At 38.0% G+C, this 25,718-nt stretch overlaps 3 protein-coding genes across 3 annotated transcripts in view; all 3 read left to right on the top strand.

Moving 5' to 3' along the window:
* The first annotated feature begins 750 nt into the window (after positions 1 to 750).
* On the top strand, positions 751 to 6,533 carry mcrip1 (MAPK regulated corepressor interacting protein 1). Its single transcript, XM_084415912.1, has 5 exons — positions 751 to 845; positions 1,279 to 1,361; positions 2,346 to 2,461; positions 3,333 to 3,437; positions 5,709 to 6,533. The coding sequence occupies exons 2-5, from the start codon at positions 1,354 to 1,356 to the stop codon at positions 5,771 to 5,773; spliced, it is 294 nt and encodes a 97-aa protein (XP_084272038.1). The 5' UTR covers positions 751 to 845; positions 1,279 to 1,353; the 3' UTR covers positions 5,774 to 6,533.
* Positions 6,534 to 9,239: 2,706 nt separating this feature from the next.
* alyref (Aly/REF export factor) lies at positions 9,240 to 13,658 on the top strand. Its single transcript, XM_084415848.1, has 6 exons — positions 9,240 to 9,628; positions 11,442 to 11,603; positions 11,685 to 11,832; positions 12,520 to 12,586; positions 12,682 to 12,883; positions 13,342 to 13,658. The coding sequence occupies exons 1-6, from the start codon at positions 9,377 to 9,379 to the stop codon at positions 13,354 to 13,356; spliced, it is 846 nt and encodes a 281-aa protein (XP_084271974.1). The 5' UTR covers positions 9,240 to 9,376; the 3' UTR covers positions 13,357 to 13,658.
* A 963-nt stretch (positions 13,659 to 14,621) lies between these two features.
* arhgdia (Rho GDP dissociation inhibitor (GDI) alpha) overlaps positions 14,622 to 25,718 on the top strand; it is a 33,816-nt gene continuing 22,719 nt past the window's right edge. The window contains exon 1 of the mRNA XM_084415901.1: positions 14,622 to 14,764. The gene's annotated coding sequence lies outside the window, so the exon portion shown is untranslated. The remainder of the gene's footprint in view (positions 14,765 to 25,718) is intronic.

Raw genomic sequence — 25,718 nt, 5'->3', positions numbered from 1 at the left:
CTGCATTTATATAGCGCTTTCAACAGACACACATGGCCACCAAAGCACTTATACCTTTGCCTCACATTCACCCATTCACTCACTCATTCATACACCGACGGCGGTGTCAGCCATGCAAGGCGCCATCCAGCTCGTCGGGAGCAGCTGGGGTTAGGAAATTTATTAAAAATGAATTTACTATAAACAGTTTGAACAGTTTGTGTGTGATAATAAAAAAATAAAAAAAATGATTCACAATTAATATAGACAGAATCAAAACAAATTCTGCTAGTTAAAGGGTTAGTTCATCCAAAAATATTTTTCCTACATGAATTTCACAAAAAATTTTTTTTTGTATTTCACCTTTGCTTCAGAAGGCCTTTATTAATCATAGCAGAGCCGTTTGGAGCACTTTTATGATAGATAGATGCACTTTTATGATGGAGAGATGCACTTTTATGATGGAGAGATGCACTTTTATTATGGATGCACTTTTATGATGATAGATGCAGCTTTATGATGGAGAGATGCAGCTTTATGATGGATAGATGCACTTTTATGGACTTCAAAACAGAAACAGTCATTCACTGCTATTATAAAGCTTGGAAAAACCAGGACATTATTTTATATATATAACTCCGATTGTATTCGTCTGAAAGAAGAATGTCATGTACTTTGGGGTAATTTTCATTTTTGTGTGAACTATCCCTTTAAATAAAAAAACACGTATTTTACCGCTGTTCGCGCATGCGCTTCTCGCTCGGCTTGTTCGGCTGACCCGGAAATAATTGGTTGGCATTAGCAACGTTTCGGCCGAGCCAGGCCTGAATACAGACATAGCAGAAGAAAGAGAAACAAACAGACAGGTTTGAAACTCTCAATTTATGCGTTTTCCATTGTGTGAACATTAGTCTGAATGTTTGGCGATGCATTCGCTGTGTATTCGCTCAGATTGCGTGTGAAGTCAGCATCAGTTTAAAGCTATGAAAACAATGCTAACACACACTAGCTGCCAGTGTCTCATAAACAATAACAAACACTGAGTCACTGAATTACCTTTCGATCGTACCAGAAATATAGTATCAACACAACTCATTATGTTATATTGTATATTCTACATCAAGATGTACATGTTACAGATATATGTAATTCATTGATGGTGCTGCTGCTCTGATCATATCAGTTAATAAACTCTGTGTGTCATTGATTTAGTGGATCTTTAACTCAAATGCACTTTTGTGACAACTGATGTGTTTCATCTGAATTACTTTAATCTGACTGAAGTGTCTTTCCCCTTAGAAAACACACTGACGAACAGGCAAACTTCCCTGTTAAGCCTCAGACTGAGATTGTGAGGCAAGAGACTATAACAGAATGACAAGGTAAAGTCATTAGTCCTTGCTCTGCTGATGAGACGCTTCACAACAAAGAGGGATGCATTTTAATATTAAGATATATTCATTGTTGGTTAGACAGCTTAAACAATGGACTCTTTTTACAGACTGTAATAGTTTTTCCAAAGTCATTTGTATTTTAATTTTTAATAATGTACATTTATAACACTGTAATCAGTCCCTCTGTGTTTCTTTTCCTGTTTTGAAAAGTAGTGGAAACTTTGCCTTTTTTGCTATTGGGGCAAATGGAAACACATTAATCATGTTATCTGTTGTGTCCCATTCACCTCTATGGACGTTTCTATCATGACTTCTGTGAACCCCATAAATGTGCAACTTATAGGCTTCATATTCAAATGTCAAACTACTGTAAAAGCAGCTTCTGCTGAATTGAACTTTTCACAGTTTCAGGGAACAGGTTTCAGTTTAACATCTTGACACGCTTTGCATTTCTTAGGGGCCGTTTACACGATAACGTTCTCAACTAAAAACTGAAAACTTTATATGCGTATTGGCCGTTCACTCATTTACACGACAATGCCGTTTTGGGCGCCTGAAAGCGCAAACTTTTGAAAATAGGTTTCACAGTGCAAGTTTTTGAAAACGACACCCTTACTGTGTGAACTACTAAAATGTGAATTTGTGTGTGTAGTTTCTTTACAATGTGACATCGCCATCTACTGGCCTGGCATGAATAATACAGTGATTATATACGTTTTCATGGATCTTTGTGAACGGGGATCGTTTTGACAACATTGTCGTCTGTATGCAAAAAACGTTTCTGATTTTAGTGCATCGTTGTAATGTAAACGTACCCTAAACCTAGGGAAAAAGTACTTTTTAATACTACACAAAATAAATGAGTGGAAGTATTAAAAAACCCCACTATTATGTATGTGGCTAGATGCTAGAAGTACAGTTCCTCAGTTTCATTAAGCATCTTATTCAATGTTTTTTGTGTGTGTTTTCCAGCTCCTCCACCCCTAGAATGCACACGTACAAGAGGACGTCCAGCCCTCGATCGCCAACCAATACAGGAGAGCTTTTCACACCAGCACATGAAGAAAATGTGCGCTTCATTCATGACAGTAAGACTGCTGCACACGACACACACCTTTATAGCTGAGCACCATTTTCACCTTGAAAGTGTGTGATTCCCATGCCTGAGAGCATCACTGAAACTACGAAATCTATCAAAAGCATGGGAATATGTCATTTTTATTTTAGTAAATGCCGTTCTTTGTCAAATTTTCGTTCTTCGCCAAATATTAAAGATTAAGTGGACATGTGAATTAAATGTCGTTAAGCCAATATTAACTGAGGATTTGATCTGCTGTAAAGTGTAACAACACCAGGCCGTTGGCGCCCTCTGCAGGCATTTGTTATAATACGTAATGTACATAAATTGATTGTTTATGTTATGTATTTTAACAGTGTTCTATGAAATCATATGATTACTTGCTTTTGACTCTTTATTTGAAGCAAATGTTATTGCCTCATTGCTATTATATATGTATTTTACGTTTAAGGCTTAGGTCTATGTTGAGATCTATTTTAGTTACTACAAAAATATCAGATTACTTGATTAATGGACAAAATAATCGTCCGATTACTTGATCATTAGTGACATCCCATATAGCACTTTATACAATAGATTGCCCTAACACAAGCAGCTTTGCACTATTAAACATGAAAAACAGCGTCAGTGTCGCTTTCAATTACAACTACAAGTTTCTATTGTATAGTAAAAAAGTCTGTAAAAAATTTTTCTCTACAAAAAATAGAAAAAGTTTGGGAACCACTGATTTACTGATCAGACTTTACAAAATCATTTTTAAAAATCCTTTCCTGTAATCATGTGCAAGTCATGGAAATTCATTGGCCAAAAAGAGTAGGAGCTTTTGATTTCAAGACATAAATGTTGTTGTAATGCTGCTTTTTTGTGTGTTTTCTTTCCAGCATGGCTTTGTGTTTTGAGAGACATTAAATCCCCTCAAAATAGTGAACGAAATGATCGTGGACCACAGGAGTATGTGGAGAAAAACCCAAATCCCAACCTACATTGTAAGTTTGTTTTCCAGTAAAAGTTCCTCAAGCCAGGACTTTCTCTATGACAATAGAGTCATTCCATGTCAAATCAACCAAATTTCAGAAGCTTCCCCGATTTTTTTCTGAAGAAAGACAAACATAAATAGTGATGAAAGCCAAAATATGAAATATAATGGCTGTATATTTATTGAGTAATCCACTGTTTTGTCGAAGGGGGTCAAAATGACAATTTGGAGCCAAATTACAGGGGGGTAAAATGACTTTAGAAAGACGACAGCATCATTATTTTATTATTACACAGAGATTGTTTGGTCTGTTGGTAAAATATGTTGACTTTAGCCATCTTTGTTTCATTTTATGCCAACGGTGACAGTTCAAAAAGGGCGAAAGGCACGTCTTGTGTTTTTTTGCCTCAAGTTTGCATGCCTGTAACTCAAGAAGTATTAAAGATATCTTAAAGGGATATTTCACCGCTGGAAAGATGAATGTGTATTTAAATTGGGTCATTTATGTAGTAGAAATGTGAAATTATTTTAGAAGTTGGTGCCTTCTAGACTGAGAAAAGCCAGAAAATGTATTTTTGGCTCATGTGGATGAAAGACAACTACTCCCAGAATGCACTTGCTTCGCTGCCCTACGAGGCCACACCCAAGCCACGCCTACCGGTTACAGAGGGCAGTATCGGAAGACATGATACAACTAGGCTACTAGTCGACTCGACACTGAAAAGATGCCGTTTTATCGTGAGATCCCCCTATGGGCGGGTTGAACACATGCGGGACGATCTCCTCCTACTGGCTGTAGTCTCTCGCCTCTGGACTAAAGCCTCTGATGATGCTAAATGACGATTTTTTCCAGACACACAATACAGAAATCTCTCGTCTCAGGGGGACATGAGGGGGGGAAGCACGGTCACTCGAAAATACTTCCAGGTTTCTACTGATACAAAGCTTAATGCTAATCGGTGAAGTATCCCTTTAATATCCTTTTAGATTCTGGTTCTAACAAACTTTCCATTTGGTATCTTCATTTTAAAGGCCCAATATGATACAATCCCAGAGATATAGAGATCTCAACGCGGCTCTGTGAGTAAACTGGTCTATTGTTCACATTTTTATTGGTCAAAAACCAAATGTGGTTCACTTTTAGAGTGACAGGCATCACAACTCTGGGAAAGGAATATTTGTGGCACTCAGACATGCTCTATGCAGTTGTGTTGATGGAAAAACACGAGATACATTTCTAGTTTCAACTTTATTTGTTGTTCAGATATTCCTCTCCTAAAGCATCAGATCAAATATCAAAGTGACCCACATTTGGTTTTTGACCACTGAAAATGTGTATTATTGACCAATTTACTCACGGAGCCGCATTGAGATCTCTATATCTCTGGGATTGCATCATATGGGGCCTTTAAAATGAAGATACCAAAAGGAACATTTATTACACTGCAAAAAATGCTTTTCTTACTTAGTATTTTTGTCTTGTTTCCAGTCCAAATATCTAAAAATTCTTAAATAAAGATGCATTCACTAAAGTAGTAAAAGGCCATAAGATATTATGTCTTGTTTTCTGGGGAAATAAATCAAAGTTAAGTGAGTTGTTGCTTAAAAAAAGCAAAATTATCAGCCAATGGGGTAAGAATAATTATCTTGTTTCTGTTTGAATTAAGGTTATTATTCTTACCCCATTAACAGATCATTTTGCTTTTTTTTTTAAGCAACAACTCACTTAATTTTGATTTATTTCCCCAGAAAACAAGACCTAATATCTCATGGCCTTTTACTACTTTAGGTCTTAGTATCTTGATTTAAGAATTTTTAGATATTTGGACTGGAAACAAGACAAAAATACTAAGTAAGAAAAGCATTTTTTTTTGCATTGTAAGCATGAGAATATAAAATGATATTAAGATATCTTTAATACTTCTTAAGTTACAGGCATGATTTTTGGCATACAATAAAACAAAGATTACTAAAGTCAACAGATTTCACTAATAGACCTTCCAATCTCTGTGTAATAATAAAATAATGATGCTGTCGTCTTTCTAAAGTCATTTTACCCCCCTGTAATTTGGCTACAAAATTGTATTTTTGACCCCCTCGACAAAACAGTGGATTACTCAATAAATATACAGCCATTACATTTAATAGTTTGGCTTTCTTCTTCATTTATGTATTTCTTTCGCCAGAATTATTCTTTTTTTTTCCCCATTTATGCAGACAAAGTTAATGGCTTGTTTTTAAATGGGTCAACTTCATTTCTTGTCTATCGTCTCTCTCTCAGCTTTTATACCGGTGGACCTGAGTGACCTTAAGAAGAGGAACACACAAGACTCCAAGAAGTCTTAGACCATTCCCGCTCTTTCTGATCCAGCAGTTTTTTTGTCCTCCCTTTTACATTCGGGACCTTTTTACTCTCTCAGTCTTCTGTCGGCCAACAAAGAGCCAGGAGCCGGGATATTGGGCCATCCTCCTCCAGAAAGCTTCTCTCTTCTCTGCCTCATGGACCCGTGTCTGGACTTACAGGCTGACGTCTATTTATGAGTCGCAGTTCAAGAGCCGTTTGAGTCGCCATTCCCTGTTTTTCATGCTCATCCGGGCTCTCTGATCTTGCTTTTTTTTTCTTTTTTTTTTTTTTGCTGCAGATGGGAAAATAACAGACTTGTTTCAGGATCTTTTTTCTTTCTCCATTGGTTTTGTCTAGATTCTTCTTCATTTGCATTTTTTTTTTTTTGATGGTGAGATGACAAGCGGGAAAGGCACGGAACAGTTAAACTGTTGGAGCGACTCTGCACGAACTTTCTCTGAATGGGATGCAGTCCTGGGATTTACTCCTTTTTTTAAACCATCTTCATCTCCTGCAGAGGAGCGACTGACTGACTGACTGTTGAGTTAGTAGATTCATAGATCGATCGATCGATTGATTAGAAGAGTTAGAAAGCTTTGTCGGATTGGACTGGTAAGTTTGGGTCGGCAAATATTTTTAGTAGATGTACCGCCATTTTTAACTATATAATTCGATTCCTTCAAGGACTTTAAGTAGGCTTTTCCACATCTTTTCGTTCCCAGGCTTTAAAATAAAATGAAAATAAAGGTTACTTTTATGTTATCTCAGCCTCTCTGCATTGTGTTTATATCCTGGAGGTTTGTCTGTTGACTTTGAGCGGGGGTTTTTTGTATGCTTTTCTGTAATGTAAAAGCATGAATGTTTAGCAGATATATGCGTTTGTAAATATCCAATCCTTCTTTTCTGGAAATGATTCGTAAATCCTCTCGCACACATCTTCTAAGACAACACTCTTTAGGATTCAAACTTGTAAAAAAAATCATGGTTCATGTCTCTGACTAAAACATTTAAATTTCTTTAAGAAAAAAAGGGCGAATCATTTTGAGATAAGTGAAATGAGGAAAAAATTTTACTTTTATTGACATGTTTCAGTTGCCCTATCCATAAATCCAGCCTTCTGCATTTGAGACTCATTTAGGGAGGATCTAGGTTTTATTAAGCCATAATGTTTGGTGATTATATTATCTTCTTTTTTTGGAGGCTACTGTGAAAGTGAGAAAAGTTCAGGCAAGTGATCGTGATTCTGCAGATAATATGAACGTAAATCCTTCTCGAAAGCCCTGGTTAAACATATCACAAGTCCCTTATGTATGTTTATGTTTTACTATGCATTTTGTGGGGACACAGATTTCCTTGTCAGTATTTGTTTATTAAAAAAAAAAACACTGCCGTTTTCAATATATGAAGTTAAATTAGTTTGTTATTTGGGTGTTTCAGACAGGAATCATAATGAGGATAAATCATTTCAGGGAAAATGAACAAAGTTTATTCAAACATCCCATTTTATGGCTTTTGTCCAAAAATATTGCAGAATCTACTAAATGTATGCCTTTAGAATGGGTCCTTGTCTAAATGTGATGATGTGATTAAAAACATTAAGTGAATACTTTGAAAATAGAGCAAATATCAATGGTCGATTAAAATTGCATCTATATATAATATATAAATGTATATAGTGGTTATTCTCATTCGTACAAACTAATTTTAGTGAGGCTTACAATTAGTATATTTACTTTAATATATATATATATAGGCCTATATATACTTTTCTCATATATATATATGAGAAGAGTTCAGATGCAAAAGCCTCTAAGTGCCATCTGAAATTTTCTTCTAGAATGATAATTTTTATCAAGCTTGTATATTTAAGTTCAATAATTTCACTTAATTTTCATTTCCATTTAAGTGAAATTACTGAACTTAAATATACAAGCTTGATAAAAATGATCATTCTAGAAGAAAATTTCAGATGGCACTTAGAGGCTTTTGCATCTGAACTCTTCTCATATACGGTATATATATATGTATGCTTCTTGTATGCTTCATATATATATATATATATATATATATATATATATATATATATATATATATATATATATATATATATATATATATATATATATTACTAGTTTGGAAAGGTCGAAAACCAATACCCCTAAATAGTCCAGTCATTTTAAGCCAAAATGGGGGTCAACCTAGGACAAATTGCAACAGAAGTAAACTCAACTGATTTTGTATCCTCAATATGTCCTGAGTAAGAAAAGAAAAAGTCCCGAAGAATCCCATCAGCCAGGGGAAAGTTTTGAAAAATACCCAAATATAGCCTATTCATTCGCCTATAGGGTAAAAAATGTAACCTTTAGATATCACCATGAAAATTACTCAGTTGATTACTTGCATCAAGACAAACAAAAAATGTATTACAAGTTTTTTTAAATTGTTAACATGGGCAAACGGTGCATAATCTAATTACGTATGTGCTAATTTGCATAAATACCACAACAGATCTGAACATTGGGTATAGCCGGGTGAAAATGTCTTGTTGAATCTTGTTGACACATAACCGTAAAATACTTAATATTAAGGTCTGAATGGAACCCATTTAGGCTACCCATGAGCATTAATACATAGAGGCAGGAAGAAGTACTTTAGAAACCAGCCTTTATTAATTATTATTGCAGAGATGGGGTTTGGGTCTGGGTCTGGGTCTGGGTCTGGGGGGATGAGTCTGAGGGAAGAACAGGAGACGAGGGTAAGGGGAAGACTAAAGGTAGCCAAAATAAAAAGTGAACCCCCAGAAACAGTCCCACTTTTTTCTTTTCTTTTTTTACCCTATTCACGTGATAAAAATACTGAATGGGGTATATTTGGGTCTTTTTCGAAACTTTCCCCTAATGGGATTCTTCGGGACTTTTTTTTCCCTTACTCGAGTCGGGACATATTGAGGATACAAAATCAGTTGAGTTTGCTTCTGTTTGTCCTACCTTTTTTCATAAAATGACCGGACTAAAAAGTCAGTGTGAAAATCATAACTTACACTAACTTATAATCTTTTTGAAGAAAATCTACAACGTTGAGTCTCGCGGTGCTATTAATCATAATGAAAGATCAATGGTCTTGATTAAAATTGCACCTACCGTTATATATAAGTTATATATAGCCGCGGTAATTTTGTTCATATTTTATTTCCTATTAGTATATTTACATTTCGACGAGTTTGGAAAGCTCGAAAACCAATACGCCTGAATGAAAGTCAGTGAGACAATCAAAACTCTAACACTAACTTATAACATTTTTAACGAAAATCTACAGCATTGAGTCCATAGACTGTAAAAAAAAGAAAAAAAAGTTGCTTTTAAATCATAAATAAATAAACACCGCTTTCCTGCGCGTGAGGAATTTAAACCGGAAGCGCTCGTCTCGCAGATGCAGACGTCATCAGCGTTGCCGCTATAAATGCGTCACCCGGCGCGAGCACGTCCGTGTTGTTTCTTTCCTCTCTTGTGAGCGAGCGGTAGCGCAGGGGCAGTGTAGTACACTTCAAACGTGCTGTTTTTTTGTTTTAGTTGACTTAAGTGTTTAGCATTAACAAAGGCCAGGCGATGGCAGACAAGATGGATATGTCCTTAGACGACATTATAAAGCAAAACCGGCAGCGCGGAGGCGGCGGCGGGCGCGGCGGGAGAGGAGGCCGCGGGGGCCGCGCAGGAACAGGCGCCCGAGGAGGAGGCGGTGCCGGCGGACGGCTCGGAAATACAGGCGGAGGCTTTGGAGGCCGCGGCGGGGGATCGGGCCCCATGAGGAGCCGCCAGAACCTGAGCCGCGGAAGAAGCAGACCTACGCCGTACAGCAGGGTAGGAGAAAGCGGAGAAAAATCACGGGCGCATCCACATGCCAGTGGATGAAGCCCCGTTTTTATCTTTCTAGGCTGCCAGCAAACATGGCGGCGAGCTCGTGCCCCTGGAGCTTCTCTGGGAGTGTAGTTCGGGGAAGCTCGTTAGATGTATATTGTGCATAATGTGTTCTCTCCCTAAGTTCTCTTGCCCTTCGTGTGAGCATCAAACCCCGTGGGTCGTGAAGAAGAAGCGTGTTGTGTCTCTCCTATTCATCCATCCCGAGGCCGTCGACGCCATTTTGAGGACGGCGGATGCCTTTCATTGAGCCTAACCTTTCTTTGTGTTCGACAACATCAATCTTCACATGGTGAAACATCCTTCCGATGATTGAAGATTCTACCTTTTTTTTTTGTGTGAATTAAAGCCCAGCTTTAAGAAGGCCTTTCCTCCTCGGTGGAATTCGGCTTTGTTGTTTTTTTTTGGGAGGGGTTTCATGATGGTCCAGTATCATTTTAAAGCAGAAAGATAAGTTACATAGTGCTGGAGCCGTACGGGATAAACGGACTTTGGCCATCTTTGTCCGGGAATTAAAGGAGGTTCACCTCTTCTAATTTATTAGTTTGAGCTTTTAGTGAGGGCTTTGTTTATTTAAAAGCACGTCAAAATGGCGTGGGCTCAAAATGGACGCTCCATCATGGACACTTTCGGTCGCCTCGTTTTCACCGTGTGTTTTGGACTTTACTGTGCCGCTCCTCACCGGAGACCAGTGGATCGTCCACATCCACCTCACGGAGGCCTGCTGGGATTCGTTTGGATGAACGGCAAGAGACTCTTGGGGGTTGCTGGTGTAGCTTAGCTTGCTACCAAAAGGGGGGGTGGGAAGTTACTGAGGGGAATACTGGTGTTTGAAACAATAGGCTACCATGTTGTTAACCTGCTCTTGTAAAACTGTTATTGCATGTACATTTATTTGAATTAACCCTCTGGTTTTACTTTTGATGCTAAGCGCTTAAAACTATAAGCATGACTGTTTAAGTGAAATTAGATTTTATTTTTTGGTGTGTATTTGAGTTGATACTACACTATTCCTCTAAGTTATGCACAATTTATTTTCATCCCTTAAAAAAAAATAACCATGATTTTTACCACAAAAAAATGGTTATTGGACTCCAACCATGATTACAGTTGTTTGCTACACTAACCATTGTTTACACATGGTATTTGTAATAAAACTGGTTATAGGTATACTACACTTACTATAATAAAACCATGGTTAACTTTAAAAAGGGATATAAAATGCTACTATAAGTGGTTAAAAGTATAATGCTCTGTATTTCTTGGTTGCTTTTATTTATTTTTTAGGATTTGGATATCATTTTCAAAGAATATAGACCTTGTCAGACTACATTGTGGCTGATTTGCTGGTTTTACCCCCTCAATTTGTTTAGTTTCCCATGATTTGATCACGAGCAACTTTTTTTTTTTTTTTCCTCCCCATATACCAAGAGTTTAATTTCTTTTTTTTTTGTTGGTCTAAAACAACCACAGAGCACCAGAGGGTTAAGCTTGCCTCCACTGAGATCGAGTGAATTGCACATCCATCCAGTAGAGTTAAAACATGATTTGAACTCTGTTTCCGGAGCTGGCATGGTTTACTTGTGTGTAGTGATGGGGTGGGCAGGGATTTCTGGAAATGGCAGTGAGCGCACTGGGTGTCCCTGGCCTTGTTGAAGCGGAGCCCCCTGCTTGCCCCAACACCCAGCCGAGTGGACTGTCAGTGACAGACTGGGGACCCGAAGTCAGCAGGTGCGTTCTCTCTCATCTGTTGCAGCCCAAGCAGCTCCCAGACAAGTGGCAGCATGACCTGTTCGACAACGGCTACAGTGCGAACGCTGGCGGAGGCGGTGGTGGAGGCGGAGGAGCGGGCGTGGAGACGGGAGGAAAACTCCTCGTGTCCAATCTTGACTTCGGCGTCTCTGACGCAGACATTCAGGTATGTGTTGGTTTATAAGTGTACGTCTTTGAGAAATTGGGTTATTTCTGCTGCTTATGTATGGTTTCGTTTTCGCTACAGGAGCTCTTCGCAGAATTCGGCACGCTAAAGAAAGCAGCGGTACACTACGATCGGTCGGGACGCAGCCTTGGCACTGCGGACGTTCACTTCGAGAGGAAAGCAGACGCCCTGAAAGCCATGAAGCAGTACAACGGTGTTCCCCTTGATGGTAAGTGTGCATCCTACAAGCTCCCACTGTACCTTTTTTATGCAGACCCTGATGTACTTGCTAAGTTTTTGTTCTTCGCTTTGGGGTAAAGTTTGAAATACCTTTGCTTATACTGTTAGCGAGCACCCTGATGCCGTCCGCACTGCTGAGAGAGGCGTTCAAATGTATGTAAAATGTGCTGCGCACTTTCCTCTCAATAACAAAATAAACATGCAGCAAAAATGACAGTGAGAAAACGGCAGTTAAAGGGATAGTTCACCCACAAAATGATCCCATAATTCACTCGCCCTCACACCATCCTAGGTGTATGACTTTATTCTCTCAGCCAGACAGTCAGAGGTACATTTAATAAATGTCCTGGCTCTTCCAAGCTTTATAATGGGAGTGAATGGTACCTTAGTTTTTGAAGGCCCAAAAAGTGCATCCATCCATCATAAAAGTCATCCATATGACCCAAGGCCTTCTGACGCAAGGCGTTTGTGTAAGAATCCATATCTATAACTTTATAACCGTAAACAAACTTCGTTTTGGCCTGACTTTGCTCAATGAGGTCACAAAAGTTTGTTCGATTTCGCTTTAAGTGTATCGAAGCCTTTAGAAGGGATTTCTTATCCAATAATCTTGAGTCATGAGAAAGATTGTTTGAGTTTGGCAGCAGTTTTCAGTTGTGTATACTCTCTCTTTTAGGTCGCCCAATGAACATTCAGCTTGTTACATCACAGATTGATGCACAGAGGCGGACTCCGATGCAGGGGTAAGGATTAACAACAAAAAAAGTGGTGTTTGGTCTCTTGCCTTGTTATTTTCTAATGTTTCCTGTGACTGAATTTGTTCTCTCCTTCCCAACAGTCTCAATCGTGGAGGAGGTGGCGGCATGAACAGAAACCGAATCGGGAGCTTTGGCACACAGAAAGGTCGTGGGGGACGTGGAGGTGGTGGTGGAGGCGGTGGAGGATCCAGAGGTCGTGGCCGAGGCGGTCGTGGCGGCAGCAGCAAACAGCAGCTCTCCGCGGAAGAGCTCGACGCCCAGCTAGATGCCTACAATGCCAGGGTGTGTTGATGCACTCAGAGAGGCTTTTAAAATCAGGGTTCTCACGGGTCCTTGAAAGCTTGTGAATCGTAAAAAAAATTAACGGACTGGAAATTTATGTTGTGCAATAAGTTTTCTGGAAGAAAAAATTCATATTCCCTCTGGTCCACTAATGTTATCTCGCCAACACTTGCTTGCCTATGCATACTAGCTTGCTTGATTTGCGTTAGATGCGTGCATTTACATTACGTGTTTCCTGCGTAAGGTACTTTGTGTTGTACGTTGCCATGACGTGCACGAAACTACTACCTCAACGTTTGTTGTTGGACACCAAATGTGTCCCACATTAAGTCCTTGAATTTGAGGGTATTGGGCCTGGAAAGTCCTTGAATTTTAAGTTAACCAAGGTGTGTGAACCCTGTAAAATGTGCTTAAAATCTGGTACTTATCTCCTTTTGCTTTCTTTGTTCTTCTAACAGATGGATACCAGCTAAACACCAACACATTAAACTACGTTCCCTGCTGTTCCAACATGGGAAGAGTGGTCATCGTTGTAATAGCTTTGAACATGCCGGATGTTTTACACGTCTTCAGAAGTGATTTAAATTTGTGTAACAGACTTTCTCCTTTTAAAATGCTTGTTTTTTACCTACTTTGTTTTATTTTTTGTTTAAATCTTTTTCTTTTTTTTCTGAGAAAACCTGGTTGGACTGTAGGATTTTAAGGGATGTTCTTATCTTTAACCATCCTTGTGTAGATCATTGAAATAAAAAACCTGCAGTATTTAGTAACCACACGATGTCTCTGCCTTCTCCTCATGCACATTTTGCACTTAACAAATCACAAATTGCAAACACTAGTCAATTATACGTTTATTCAGCATTTGAGGTGTATAAATGAATTGACAAAGCACACTACTCCTGCCTTCCACTAGATGTCTACATTTAACTTTTGCCTTTATGATTGAGTAACATGCTTTTGTAAGAGTTAAATGAGTTTTAATGGGTATTGTAACCCCTTTAACAGCTACAATGTTTTGGTCTAAGTGTCAGTTGCTACACAATTAATGGCAAGAAACTTTAAGAACATTTGTCTTTTACAAATGTGGTGATTAATACCAGGTTATTGTAAGGTTTGCAGTTACTTCTGTTTTTTTAAAGTCACATGCCCCTTTCCTGAAACTCCGCCATTCATGAAATGTAAGAATTAGGCACACTAATGATTAATTCAGGTTTCTGAGTGGCTAGGAGTAATGTATGAAATGCTACTAACATCTAATTCCAGTATGAAATGTGTATAATATCTCAAACTCACATTTGAGTCATTTGGTAATTTTATGGAGAGCTTGGTTAATCAGGCAGATAAGAGACCATTAACTACCACTTTTTATTGGACAAACGTGTCATTGCATGTATACAAATTTATCAAATTGTTTCGAGAACACAGACACTGGTGGTTTACAGGTTTATCGAGATCGCCTCCTAGCGAAGTTTCGAAACGGTTATGAGATCGTTAACTGAGATCACGTGACTTTGGCAGTTTGATTCGCGCTCCGGATCACAGGTTCAAAACAATGATTCGGATCAGTAATGTAATAGCGATGTATGACACGACACACATCTAAATGCACAAATAAACTACAACGTGACACCTTAGAAATCGAGAAAAACAGGCGGCTATTGTATTAATCTCCACGAATTCATTCCCACCACTTTGTTTCGTTTGAGCTCAAAAAAGAACGAGGCGGGTGTTGCTGCGCATGCGCAGAAAGCGTCAGGCGCGTGACGGTATTCCCGGAAGTGAGTCGCTCTGGCTGGCATCGCCGCCGCTCCCTCATCGCGCCATTGAGAAGTCAGGGAAGCTTTCTCTAACCTATAAACTCGCAGTACCCGCAGGTCCACGGTAAGTTTCCACAACAGAAACACCACGAACATCTCATATAACACTCTCAGAAAGGGACACGACAGCGGTTTCGCTTGCGTTGAAATTTTTTCCCGGTAGTTTTGCATCTTTCGTAGCTCGGTAGCAACGGCAGGTTGACACAAGACAGCAAGTTGAAACATGCATTTCCTTCCTGCTCCACAAACTGCACGTACAAGCCCGTTATAAAGATGGTCAATGCGAAATTAAGCATGCATTTAATGTCACGGATCAGACTGGAGGGTTTTGCGTTCTCCAGTTTCGTTTTGATAACCCGGTTTTGTCGGAATTGGTCATCAGGCGTTGTCCGAGAAAAGCCTGTAGCGGAACATCAAAGTTAACGAGCATTTCCAAGCTCGAGATTTTGCCTTTTTCCTGTAAAATAAGGAGTAATCTAGAGGTTAAACTCTGGGATTGGGTTTCCTAAACGAGTCTGACAGCATGTTTTCTGATATTGTGCTCGGGAAAGTTGCAGTTTTTAATCTAGACATGTCCATCCATACAATGACCGGCGAGATGATGTAAAGTCGTGTTGTGACATTAGATATTGACAGAGAATAAAGGGCCAAGAAGTCGAAGGGGAATTTTCAGAACTTGTTTTCTGTTGCTGAGATTAACATTCACACAATCTACTGTTTTATTGCATGAATTCATGATTTGTCAATGATGTTAGAAGTCTGATTGAAAGCATATTGAACTTTTTTTCTCTATAAAACTTCCTGCCGTTGGAAATAATGGTCGATTATAGTAGCATTAGCTTGCTAGCATGAGGAGGAACTTCCTGGATCTCAGCTGCAACTTGATATATATAAATGAATAGCTAATACGCCGTATCTATATTTATTTTTTTACTTGGGCATAATCTGCAACTAAATTAATAGTGGTAGAAAAACGTATATGATTTTCTTTTGTTTTGTTTTTCCTGTGTAAATCCCGGTTCGCGCCTGGCAGCGGGTGTTAAATCGACCTGAATCTGACGCTAAGCGTGCGCTTAACGGAGAGCGAGCCGGAGATTAACGCAATCTTTGTCCGAGCACAGATTAAATGTTAGGAATCATTTGCACACACAACCCTGTCTTGTGTTTCCAAAGAGACTCCTGCATGACTTCATTAACAAAAGAAACCCAATGATGAAACCCCCTGAATATAATCAAAGCTAATTTCCTTCCTGTCTAGCTTGAACGGCGCGATGCGTTTTCTAGTTCCTTCCTTTTTTTTTTTTTTTTTGACGCGAATTTACGATTCTTACTATGGCGAAGAATTGGCGTATCATGAATATTAAGTACGTAAGGTGACGTCCGCCGCTGATTGGCTGAGAGGCAGAGACAGCCGACGAATGAGCGAGTTGTACTGTAACGGTAGGCGTGGATTTTAAATATTAATGAGGTCACGTGACGCGCGTTTCAAGGATACGTCGGCAGGATTAAATTAATATTCATAAGCTCAGCCTTCGCTGTAGTATCTGTCATTTTGGCAGGGCGGTGTCTGCAGGCCGCCTCAGTGTTTAAACTTTGTCCTTAAGTGTGTTGAGCAGCCATTTGGGTTATTATTCAGTGTTTGCCTCAAAGGTTACATTCGTACATCTGTGTATTTTGTTCAAAGCTTGCTTCACGTACAATCTTTAAAAATTAAAGGGCTGTTTAAAAGCGTTGAACATTGATAGTAATGCACATGTTGCCTGAATAATGATGTTTTTTGTCTGTACTGAAATGCAGTTTACATTTAGTTTAAGGTTAAATTACAGACTGAAGAGATGTTTAAACATGTGCACCTGTCCACCAGCATTTTGGTCTTTTATTGTCATAAAAATAGATTGTGAGTGAAATATTGACGTGAAATGAGGGGGTTTTCAGTGTCCCATATACGTGACCACAATTTCAGCTCTGCCAGGGGAAACGGAAGGGAAAGTAGGTTGCAAGTGAATTCATTATGTTTAACAGTTGCACAACGTCTGTGCGTTAACCTTCTTCATGGTTTATGTCCAAAAATTGTCTATATGCACTGCAGTATTCTGTATTATCCCCTCCAAAGAAGTGCATATACAGGAATATGTAAAATAACACACACACATGATCTCTTAGTGTGTTTTGTTAATGTCATTGTCTGATTTTGTATAGTTCGGCCGATTTAATGAATAATAGATATACATTTCCTTTATGAAGTCTTTCAGGCTGACAGAGCAGCAGCGAGCGATTGACATCAGAGAGATGTGTGAAGCCACATAAAGGTCCGGCCTGATGGGCCATCTCTGATATGACCACCTCCCGTGGCTCTTCTGCCGTTTACTGACCCTTGTGAAGCTGCTACAGCTGGGCAATAAAAAAGTTATAGCTTGATTTATTTAGTTTTTCAGTGTTGTAGAAACAGGGGTTGGAAAATGAAATGGAAACACCTGGTTTAGACCACAATCATTTATTATTATGGTGTTGGGCCTCCTTTTGTGGCCAATTCAGGATCCGTTCGTCTTGGGAATGACAGATACTAGTACCTCAGTGGGATTTTGAGCCGTTCCTCTTCCAGAACAGCGGCCAGGTCACCATGTGTGTATGTGTGTATATATGAGGGAAACGTTTTCTGACTCGCTCTTCCAAAAAATGTGCATTTCTAAGAGACGAAACAAGTAAAATGATTAATATCGCAGCCTGCACTGCAAACTGTGCTGAAGATACACATCCTCAAAGTCAGGCAACACACGCCCGTCTGTTTCGAACAATAATCACACTTTGGCACATGAAGAAATAGATTTTTCTGTTAAGATTTATCTGTTTATTTAGTTTAAGTGTTTGTCATGTTCTGGCAATAAAGAACAGTTAAAAAAAAATAATTAAAAAAAATAACGGCCTGGTTTCTACAACTTTCACTTAGGAACACAAATCTGCCTTTAAATGTGAAAGAAATAAAGATTTGATGTTATTGTGGTAATTATTGATATTGAATTATATATATATATATATATATATATATATATATATATAAAAAAAAAAAATTATCATGATACTTTTTGGCCATATCACCGAGTCACAAAAAATCTGCCTTTAAATGTGAAAGAAATAAAGATTTGATGTTATTGTGGTAATTATTGATATTGAATTATATATATATATATATATATATATATATATATATATAAAAAAAAAAATTTATCATGATACTTTTTGGCCATATCACCGAGTCACAAAAAATCTGCCTCTTTGGGTTTTCTCCACATCGTATATCACACGGATGTAGGAGGGACAGTGAAGGTGGACTCATCAGAGAACAATTCGTTTCATATTGGCCAAAATTTGCACTGTTGACTCAAATGAAACCAACATTTGACACTGGCACGAGTGACCCAAAGGTTCGACCTATATTGAGAATATTGAGAGTTGAGGTGCGCGTTTAATTCTGCAGTGAGTTGGTGAGCTGTGGTGTTATGTTTTTTTTGGAGACAATCCGGGTTAGTATCCAGACATCCCTTTCAGACCGCTTCCTCTTGTGTCGACAGTTGCTACTGTTGGATGTGATTCGTCCATGTGATGGTATGCTGACATTACCCTGGATGACATAACTCTCGATAAACCACAAAGACCTGCTGTCCTCTGGTTACAGATGATCACCAACCTGAACTCTGATATGTCTCCCATTATGTTGTGTGGATTGCAATATGTTATGACCCGCTGTGCTGTTGCTCTGCTAATTCCACCTTCACACTATCCTCTTACTGATGGAATGTAAAATCAGTCCAGATTGGCCGCACATATAAAGGCATGAATCCTCCAACACTATACTGGCCAGTGTTTCTGCTTCATTGTCCAACCCCTGAACGTAGGCCTAAAATATTAGAGCTGCACGTTTCTTGGTAAATTGGGAAAAACATTTTTTGTGTGCTTCAAATAGAGATCACGATTCTCCCATGATTCTGATCAGACAACTAAACAAAACAACATGTAATTTACTAGAGGTTCTGACAAATGATAATTGCTGCAGTCAATTTAAAATGGTTATATATATATATATATATGGTTGAAAATGATTCAAAGACTCACTCATAAAGACTTCATTTGTTTCATCACTGGATGAATCAGCGTTTCTGAATTAATCTCTTGAATTAATGATTCAATGACATTTTTAACAGTCACTTGTCGCCACCTACTGGTGTAACAATGTCATTCATATATTTGTTATTTGAAGCGCCTAGTTACTTTTAAAAGTTGATTTGTTCTGTTTCGATCGCTGCCGTAGACTTAAGTGTTTATATCCGAGCTATAAACTTATATCCCAGTATAAACCTCACACATATGAATGTTCGCTGTGATCGTACTTGAAGGTTTAATGGACTCGCTGTCATTTAGGAATAAGATCCGTGTGTGTCTTTGAATTGAGAGAGCAATTTTTGTGATTAATCGTGCAGCTCTGCTTAATATAGTTCTATACATTTGTTCTGAAACTAATAAAAAGGGTGATTTTTATTTCTTTAATTCATCTCAACCAAACAGCCATTGTAGCCAATTAGATGTAATTACATTTTTTTTTAATGTTGGTCCTAAAAAAGTTGTTCACTTAAGTAAAAAATATTTAGTCATAGCACTGCACATGCTCATTCATTTACATACACAGCACATTCATTTATATGGATTAATATAACAATTCACAGTACTAAACTGCAATATTTTTCGTATATAAAAAGTTGAAACAAAAACTGATGTGTGAAATGCAAGCTTGATTTCACAGAATGTCAGTAAAATTCATAATGCAAACGGATGTGTTGCACTTTTAGCCTTGCTGTAAGAAGGGCTTGTATAGTGGGCATTAGCGTAAATGCTCTGACAGTCAGTTTACAGTTTGAAGAAAGTCTTGAAAAGCAAGTTAGTTCCAGTTGGACAAAAACGTTAGGCATGTGGAAGGGGAAAGCGCTTTTGCAACGCATTTATCTGTCATTCACATTCGTGTTCGAATGCTTGCTCATGTTTACACCCTGAACAATCTGTATGACTTATGTGTGGGCAGTAAATGAAAAAAAAAAATATATATATATATATATTAAATGTGTGTATGTATATATATATATATATATATATATATATATATATACACGTATATTAAATAAACTGTTCATACCAGCTTGTCCATGTGATTTGTCATTCAGTCTGTAGTTGCAAAACAAAGACAAACACATTTAGGCTATATTTAATGTTGCGCTGCCAGAGAACATGAAACTACATTACCGGTGTGTGTGAAATGTGCTATACAATTAAACTTGACGTTCCTCTCCAAGTCTAACAAGCACAAACAGTGTTAAATAGAGTTTGATGTGCAAACAAAAAGGTACCTTGCCCTGCAGTGTTTTTCTACTTTTTACTACAGTAAAGGATGTGCATATAGTATAGACCTATTTAAAAGTGAAAGAAAGGAAGAAATGTTTATAATCAGTCCTCTGTAAAAAAAAAAAAAAAAAAAAAAAATGGGTGAGACATGAGTGAAGATTTGGGAAAAGAAACTAGAGATTCCATGTCCAGTGGGACAACTCATGGAGTATTGTTAAATTTGTGGAAAATCGTGTGACCAGATTGCAAAACAAAATACAAAGGCAACAAATGGCTTTATTTATGGGCTCATGTAGCCTACCTCTCTAGTTCAGCACAAATCCAAATGTTTCCATGGTTGAAACTTGCAATGTAACAGTTAATAGATCTCGTGTTATAATATTTGTGTAAAACAGCATTTATCTACTACAAAAAAAACAACAAAAAAAATGTTTTGGCACAGCTCTATTCATATAGTTTTTTTCTTGTGGTATTAATAATTGTGTAATTATCATAATAAACGACACAGTGCCGGGAGAACCAGTGAGAAAGCTTTTGAATTCGCCCGCAGTATTTATAACATCGTTGCGAGATCAAGTGGGAAGCGTTCAAAATCAGCGCAGAATTATAACTATAACAAGCTAAGAAGGCTTTTTAGACGACAAATCACCAACGTTCACCATGGATTTAATGTGTTTTAAGTTTAAGGACTTTCAACTGCTTCACACTTTTTCCAGCTCTTCAAAGCTCTAAATATTATCCAATTGAAATGTTATTTTTAATGTGATGATCATTTTTGCATTTTAGTGTTGTTAATAAATGAATTTAATCTGCACCTCAACTCAAGCTCAGTGCTTTACTGTCAAATGTGCATTTCTAAGAAATAAATGTAGGCTAATATTAGTTACTGCGCTTATTATTAATGCAAAATAAATGAATTATCCCCCCACCCCCAGTACTACCAAATCAGGTGCTGGTGCCACCTTATCTCAACATGTTAGCATCTGAGGAAACCCATCCATGTACAATACAATTGTAAAAAAAAAAGTGCTGTTTGTTTCTTTGTTTTAATTTTTTATAAGTCCCCCTGTAGTCAATAATTGTATCCCTTAAAACTCATCTCTGATCACCAAAATGTCATATTTAAATGTTTTTTTTCCTTCAAACTAAAATGTCTTCATGCCTTAAAATAGCTTGAATGTAACTCTACACCCTTGCCTCGTTTAGTATACGCGGTTCTATGAATATGCAAATGAGCCCCGCCTCCACTCACTCACACCAGCTCAGAGATCCACTGGTCACACGTTGACCTGATTGGTTACAAGGTAGTTTGTGACGTCAGAAACACCAGCGATTTCAAACCGTGTTTTTGAGACTGTCTTTGGTTCACTGCAGTTTTAAGGAGAAAATACTTAGCAATGGTGTCGACTTATGAATTTACACATGGTTTAAAGCACATTAAAAACACCACATAGACATATAAACAACATTAAAAACTTGATTTTCACCACAGGGGGACTTTAAAGATAATAAATACTAACCTAAATTATTTGGAAGAGGCTCATGATATTGAAGAAACTTGGCTTAGTTCATGTGTTGTGGCAGTTATTGTAGTTCTGAACATTGAACAGGGTTTCCACCACTACAGTGTGACCTAGCATGTTTATGACAAGAGCCAAAGCTGGGAGGGGCCTCTTGAAGTGTGATCTATTCCTGTCTCCTCTATCCTCGTGTCTCTTTCTGTCTCCAAGGACCTCGGTCGCTTCTCAAGCTTTTTGCAGTATTAGGTCAATGACAATCGCACTGCTCTCCCCTGACATGTCTGACCTTCAACTTAACCAAAAACACTGGGGGATCCCTAGGGATCGCTCCATGTTTGTTTTCAGTTGAGCCAATCCCGAACTAAAAATCAGCATTACCAACAGCACGGCTGACTCTCCTCTAATGCAGGCAGTGTTATTGATTGTGAGGTACGAGGCTCATGGCTGTTGCTAGGGAAATCTCTTCACAAGTTGGCCAAACCTAAATCTCCCCCCTTAGTGGTGCTGATGAACCTGCAACACACCATTGACCTGCTTTCACTCATGTCTACTGCTCGACGCTCTACACTTCTCACTGCATCCTTTTAATAGGTCTTATTTTAGTTTTATAAAACGGATAGTTCCGGTACTTTATTCTAATTGGTTGAGCCGCGTTCGAAGCCGTTGTAAATTACTCAACAAACACACACCTGTGACCGCATGACATTAGTATTACTCCGCAACTGCCGTTTGTGATTGTTTGTTGCTGCATGTGTTGCTAAGCAACCTCTTTGGAACTACATTTCTTGGCGGAGGAATAAATGTGTTATAACGTTATATTTTTCGTTGCTGGTGTTTATTTTATGAATAAAATAAATATAAAAATGAATATTTTTATGGAGTAACCGTTTTATAAAAGCAATAAGCCCTTTGAAGCCGTGTTTTACAGTGGATTTAGAACAGCTAAGGGGGCTCCGCGTCGTAGCTAACAACGCCCCTTAGCTGTTCTAAATCAAGGGGCTTATTGCTTAAAAACATAATTTTGATTTCCAGCGCACGCTTATCAAATTGTCAGCATATGAAACCTTTGCTTTAAAGTCGGCATGAATTAGAAGTTGTGATTGAAACGCCTTCTCAAAGGAGAAAAAACATGTAGGGAGAGACTTGATTTTGTCTATTGGGAATTGATTAGATTGTTGGTTTGTTGTTGATTGCACATTTCATGTTGAGTTGCTGGAGGGGAAGGGGTTGAAACTTATCTAGCTACAATGAATAACTTTATTGTCCCACCCCTTATTGTCCCCAAATAAAACCGCAACAGAACCATTGTGCGTCTCTGAGCAACTCCGTGGTAATTCTTTCCTGAATGAATCAGCATTTTTTTTAACAAATAAATGATTCAATGAATCCATTTATAAAGATAGTCACTTGCTTCGTGTGAATTAACTAATTTGAACGAATTAATTTGCCATTTGAATGGATCAGTTGAATGAATGATTCAATGATCCGCTCATTAAAACAGTGTCAGATTGGCACCAACTACTGGCAGTTTTAGTTTCATTTTTAAAGTATCATTTCATTCAAACAAACACATGTATATATTCACTGTTCTATAGCCTATATATATATATATATATTTTTTTTTTTTACATTAATCTCATAGCATTATTAGCTAATTAATTTGTAAGTGTAAACGCATCTAAATGCTGCTTCAAATGCAGCTTCTGTGCCACTTATACAGTACACATAGTTTTTTGGATTTTGTTGATACTGATTTAATTTGAATGGTAGCAGTCTGTCTTAATATTGAAATATGTCAAAATTGGTGTAAGATTTGACTAAACATGATGCTTGCATCTAATAAGGTTGGAAAAAAATTGCCCTTATTAAAGTAGAAATGCCATTGGAAATCAATTTAACCTTTAATGAAAAGGTTAATGTCTGTCACTGCTGTGAACTAACCACAGCACAGAATATGAAGAATTTCAAAAGCTTTGGGAGTCCAAACCCGTCAAGGTCCAAGCACATTATCGTTATCGACAAATCCCATTATCGCACACTGTCTGCTACATTAAAACATTTAGCTAGACTTGTCCATTTTGATTTCATGGTGACTTTAAGTGAGATATTGTTTTAGGGAAGCTACCTTAAAATTGCATCTCTTTTGAGGTCACTTATGTTTCAGTAGGAATGTTGCCTTAGAAGGCCGCGTGTGTAGGAATAGAGAGCTAAGGCCAATAGCAAAGTAATGGATTGTTTATAGAAGTATTCCCTGAGTTCCAGGGTGAGGCAGGGATATGAACAATGTTCCTCTTGTTTACATTGGAATTTTCCAGACTATCCTCAGCATGCGTCACTTTCGACATGTGTTAAGACCCCATGCGATCTAAATTAAGAGTTCGGTGGCTTTCAGTTCTTCCTAAAATATAATCTTTAGCAGATAGCCATATTTAGTCTTTAGATAGTCTTTCTCTTCTAGGATCGAGACTATATTGATGACTCATGTTGCACATTTGGCCGTATCCGTATCCCATCAAATCTTCCCTTTAATGACATTGTACCACCATCTAAAACAGGGTTTCCGCGGGGTCTTAAAAAGTCTTAAAAAGTCTAAAATTCTGAACTTTAAATTGAAGGCCTTAAAAAGTCTTAAAAACGGCCAGATTTTCATCCTAGGTCTTAAATTTCATTTAGTCAGGTCTTAAATAGTGTTTACCCTCGTTCATTTTCAGAAACGCTGGCCGCAGAAAGTTATTACAAAGTAGCAAAAAAGTATCGAGTTGTAGCCTACAAAGCGGAGCCCTAGCAGGAGTCTCCAACACGCCGCTCGCGTGCTCCAGTAGCTCGTGGCTTGATATGAGCTAGTTCGCCAGAGGCCGTTCACATATCGCGTCTTTTGCGCGCTCAAGTTTGTTCAAATGTAGGCGTGCGGCAAGCGCGCTCATAATTGAAGCGACGCGGTCATTTTTTTACCAGACGCAACAAGATGAAAAAAATCTAAACTTTTCAGAATGCTGCAAACGCACCGCAGGTCATGTGACAGGAACCAGCCAATCACCCCTTTCCAGAACAACATTGAAAGCTCAGTCAACATGAAGGATGGGGGTGCACCCAAACACTACTAATAAATATAAGCTAATGTATAAATGTCAGTAATTTATCTTTTTTGACTCATTCTTTTTATAAAAAAAATTATTTAAACGCTGAAATATGAGGTTTATCTTTGTATAAAACCTTTTTTGTCAAAACTTTATTTGAACTTGTACATGTTAGTAGATAACATGTTGCAAGACACTCTTTTAAAATCTGGCCATCATTTTTAATGGTATTTTAATGTTCACGTAAACAAAAAGTGCATATTGATGCTAATCAATTTGTTATTTGCTGTTTTTCGACATAAAACTTGTTGAATTGACTTCATTCTGTAGTATTAGTACTTTTTGAACAGGATTCTGTGATAACCGTGATCATTTTGGTCACTTTAAACAACTCATCATTTCCTCTCTAGTTATGATCAACTATGATCAACTAAAATCAACAATAATTGTGTTTTTACAGTATAATATGCAAAAGTAAAATTTTCTATAAAAAAAAAAAATCTACCTCTCCCTCTCTCACACACACACACACACACACACACACACACACACACACATCAGATAATCCTAGATAGATAGAAAGATAGATACTCTAATGATCCCGAGGTAACTATCTATCTAACTTGGATAATGCGTCGTGTAGGTCTTAAATTTCAATCTTTATGGTCTTAAAATGTCTTAAAAAGGTCTTAAATTTGACTTCCTGAAACCTGCAGAAACCATCTAAAACCACCTGACTAGCAGTAACAAGTAGCATATCATGGTTCAATGCTGTAACTACTGGCAACTTAAAGATGTGCCCCACCCCAGCTTCCTGTTTCAATAGGAAATACATCAGCGTAGGGAAGCAAATTGTACTTGAGCCTATCTTTAACTTATCCTGCTGTCATTTTATAATTAAATGTTGAATTTAGTGGTTTATTATGTGAAGTTCAAATAGTTTCAACTTGCCCAGGAACATTGTCATTCACCCCACGCTGAGGCCTGTGGTGTTTTGGCGTGTGTTCAGAGTGTTTCTTTACTGACTCAGCCA

This window comes from Rutilus rutilus (genome assembly GCF_951802725.1).
Source record: "Rutilus rutilus genome assembly, chromosome: 1".
NCBI lineage: Eukaryota > Metazoa > Chordata > Actinopteri > Cypriniformes > Leuciscidae > Rutilus > Rutilus rutilus.
The sequence above is the reverse complement of the archived record's forward strand: the minus strand, read 5'-3'. Positions and strand labels throughout refer to the sequence as shown.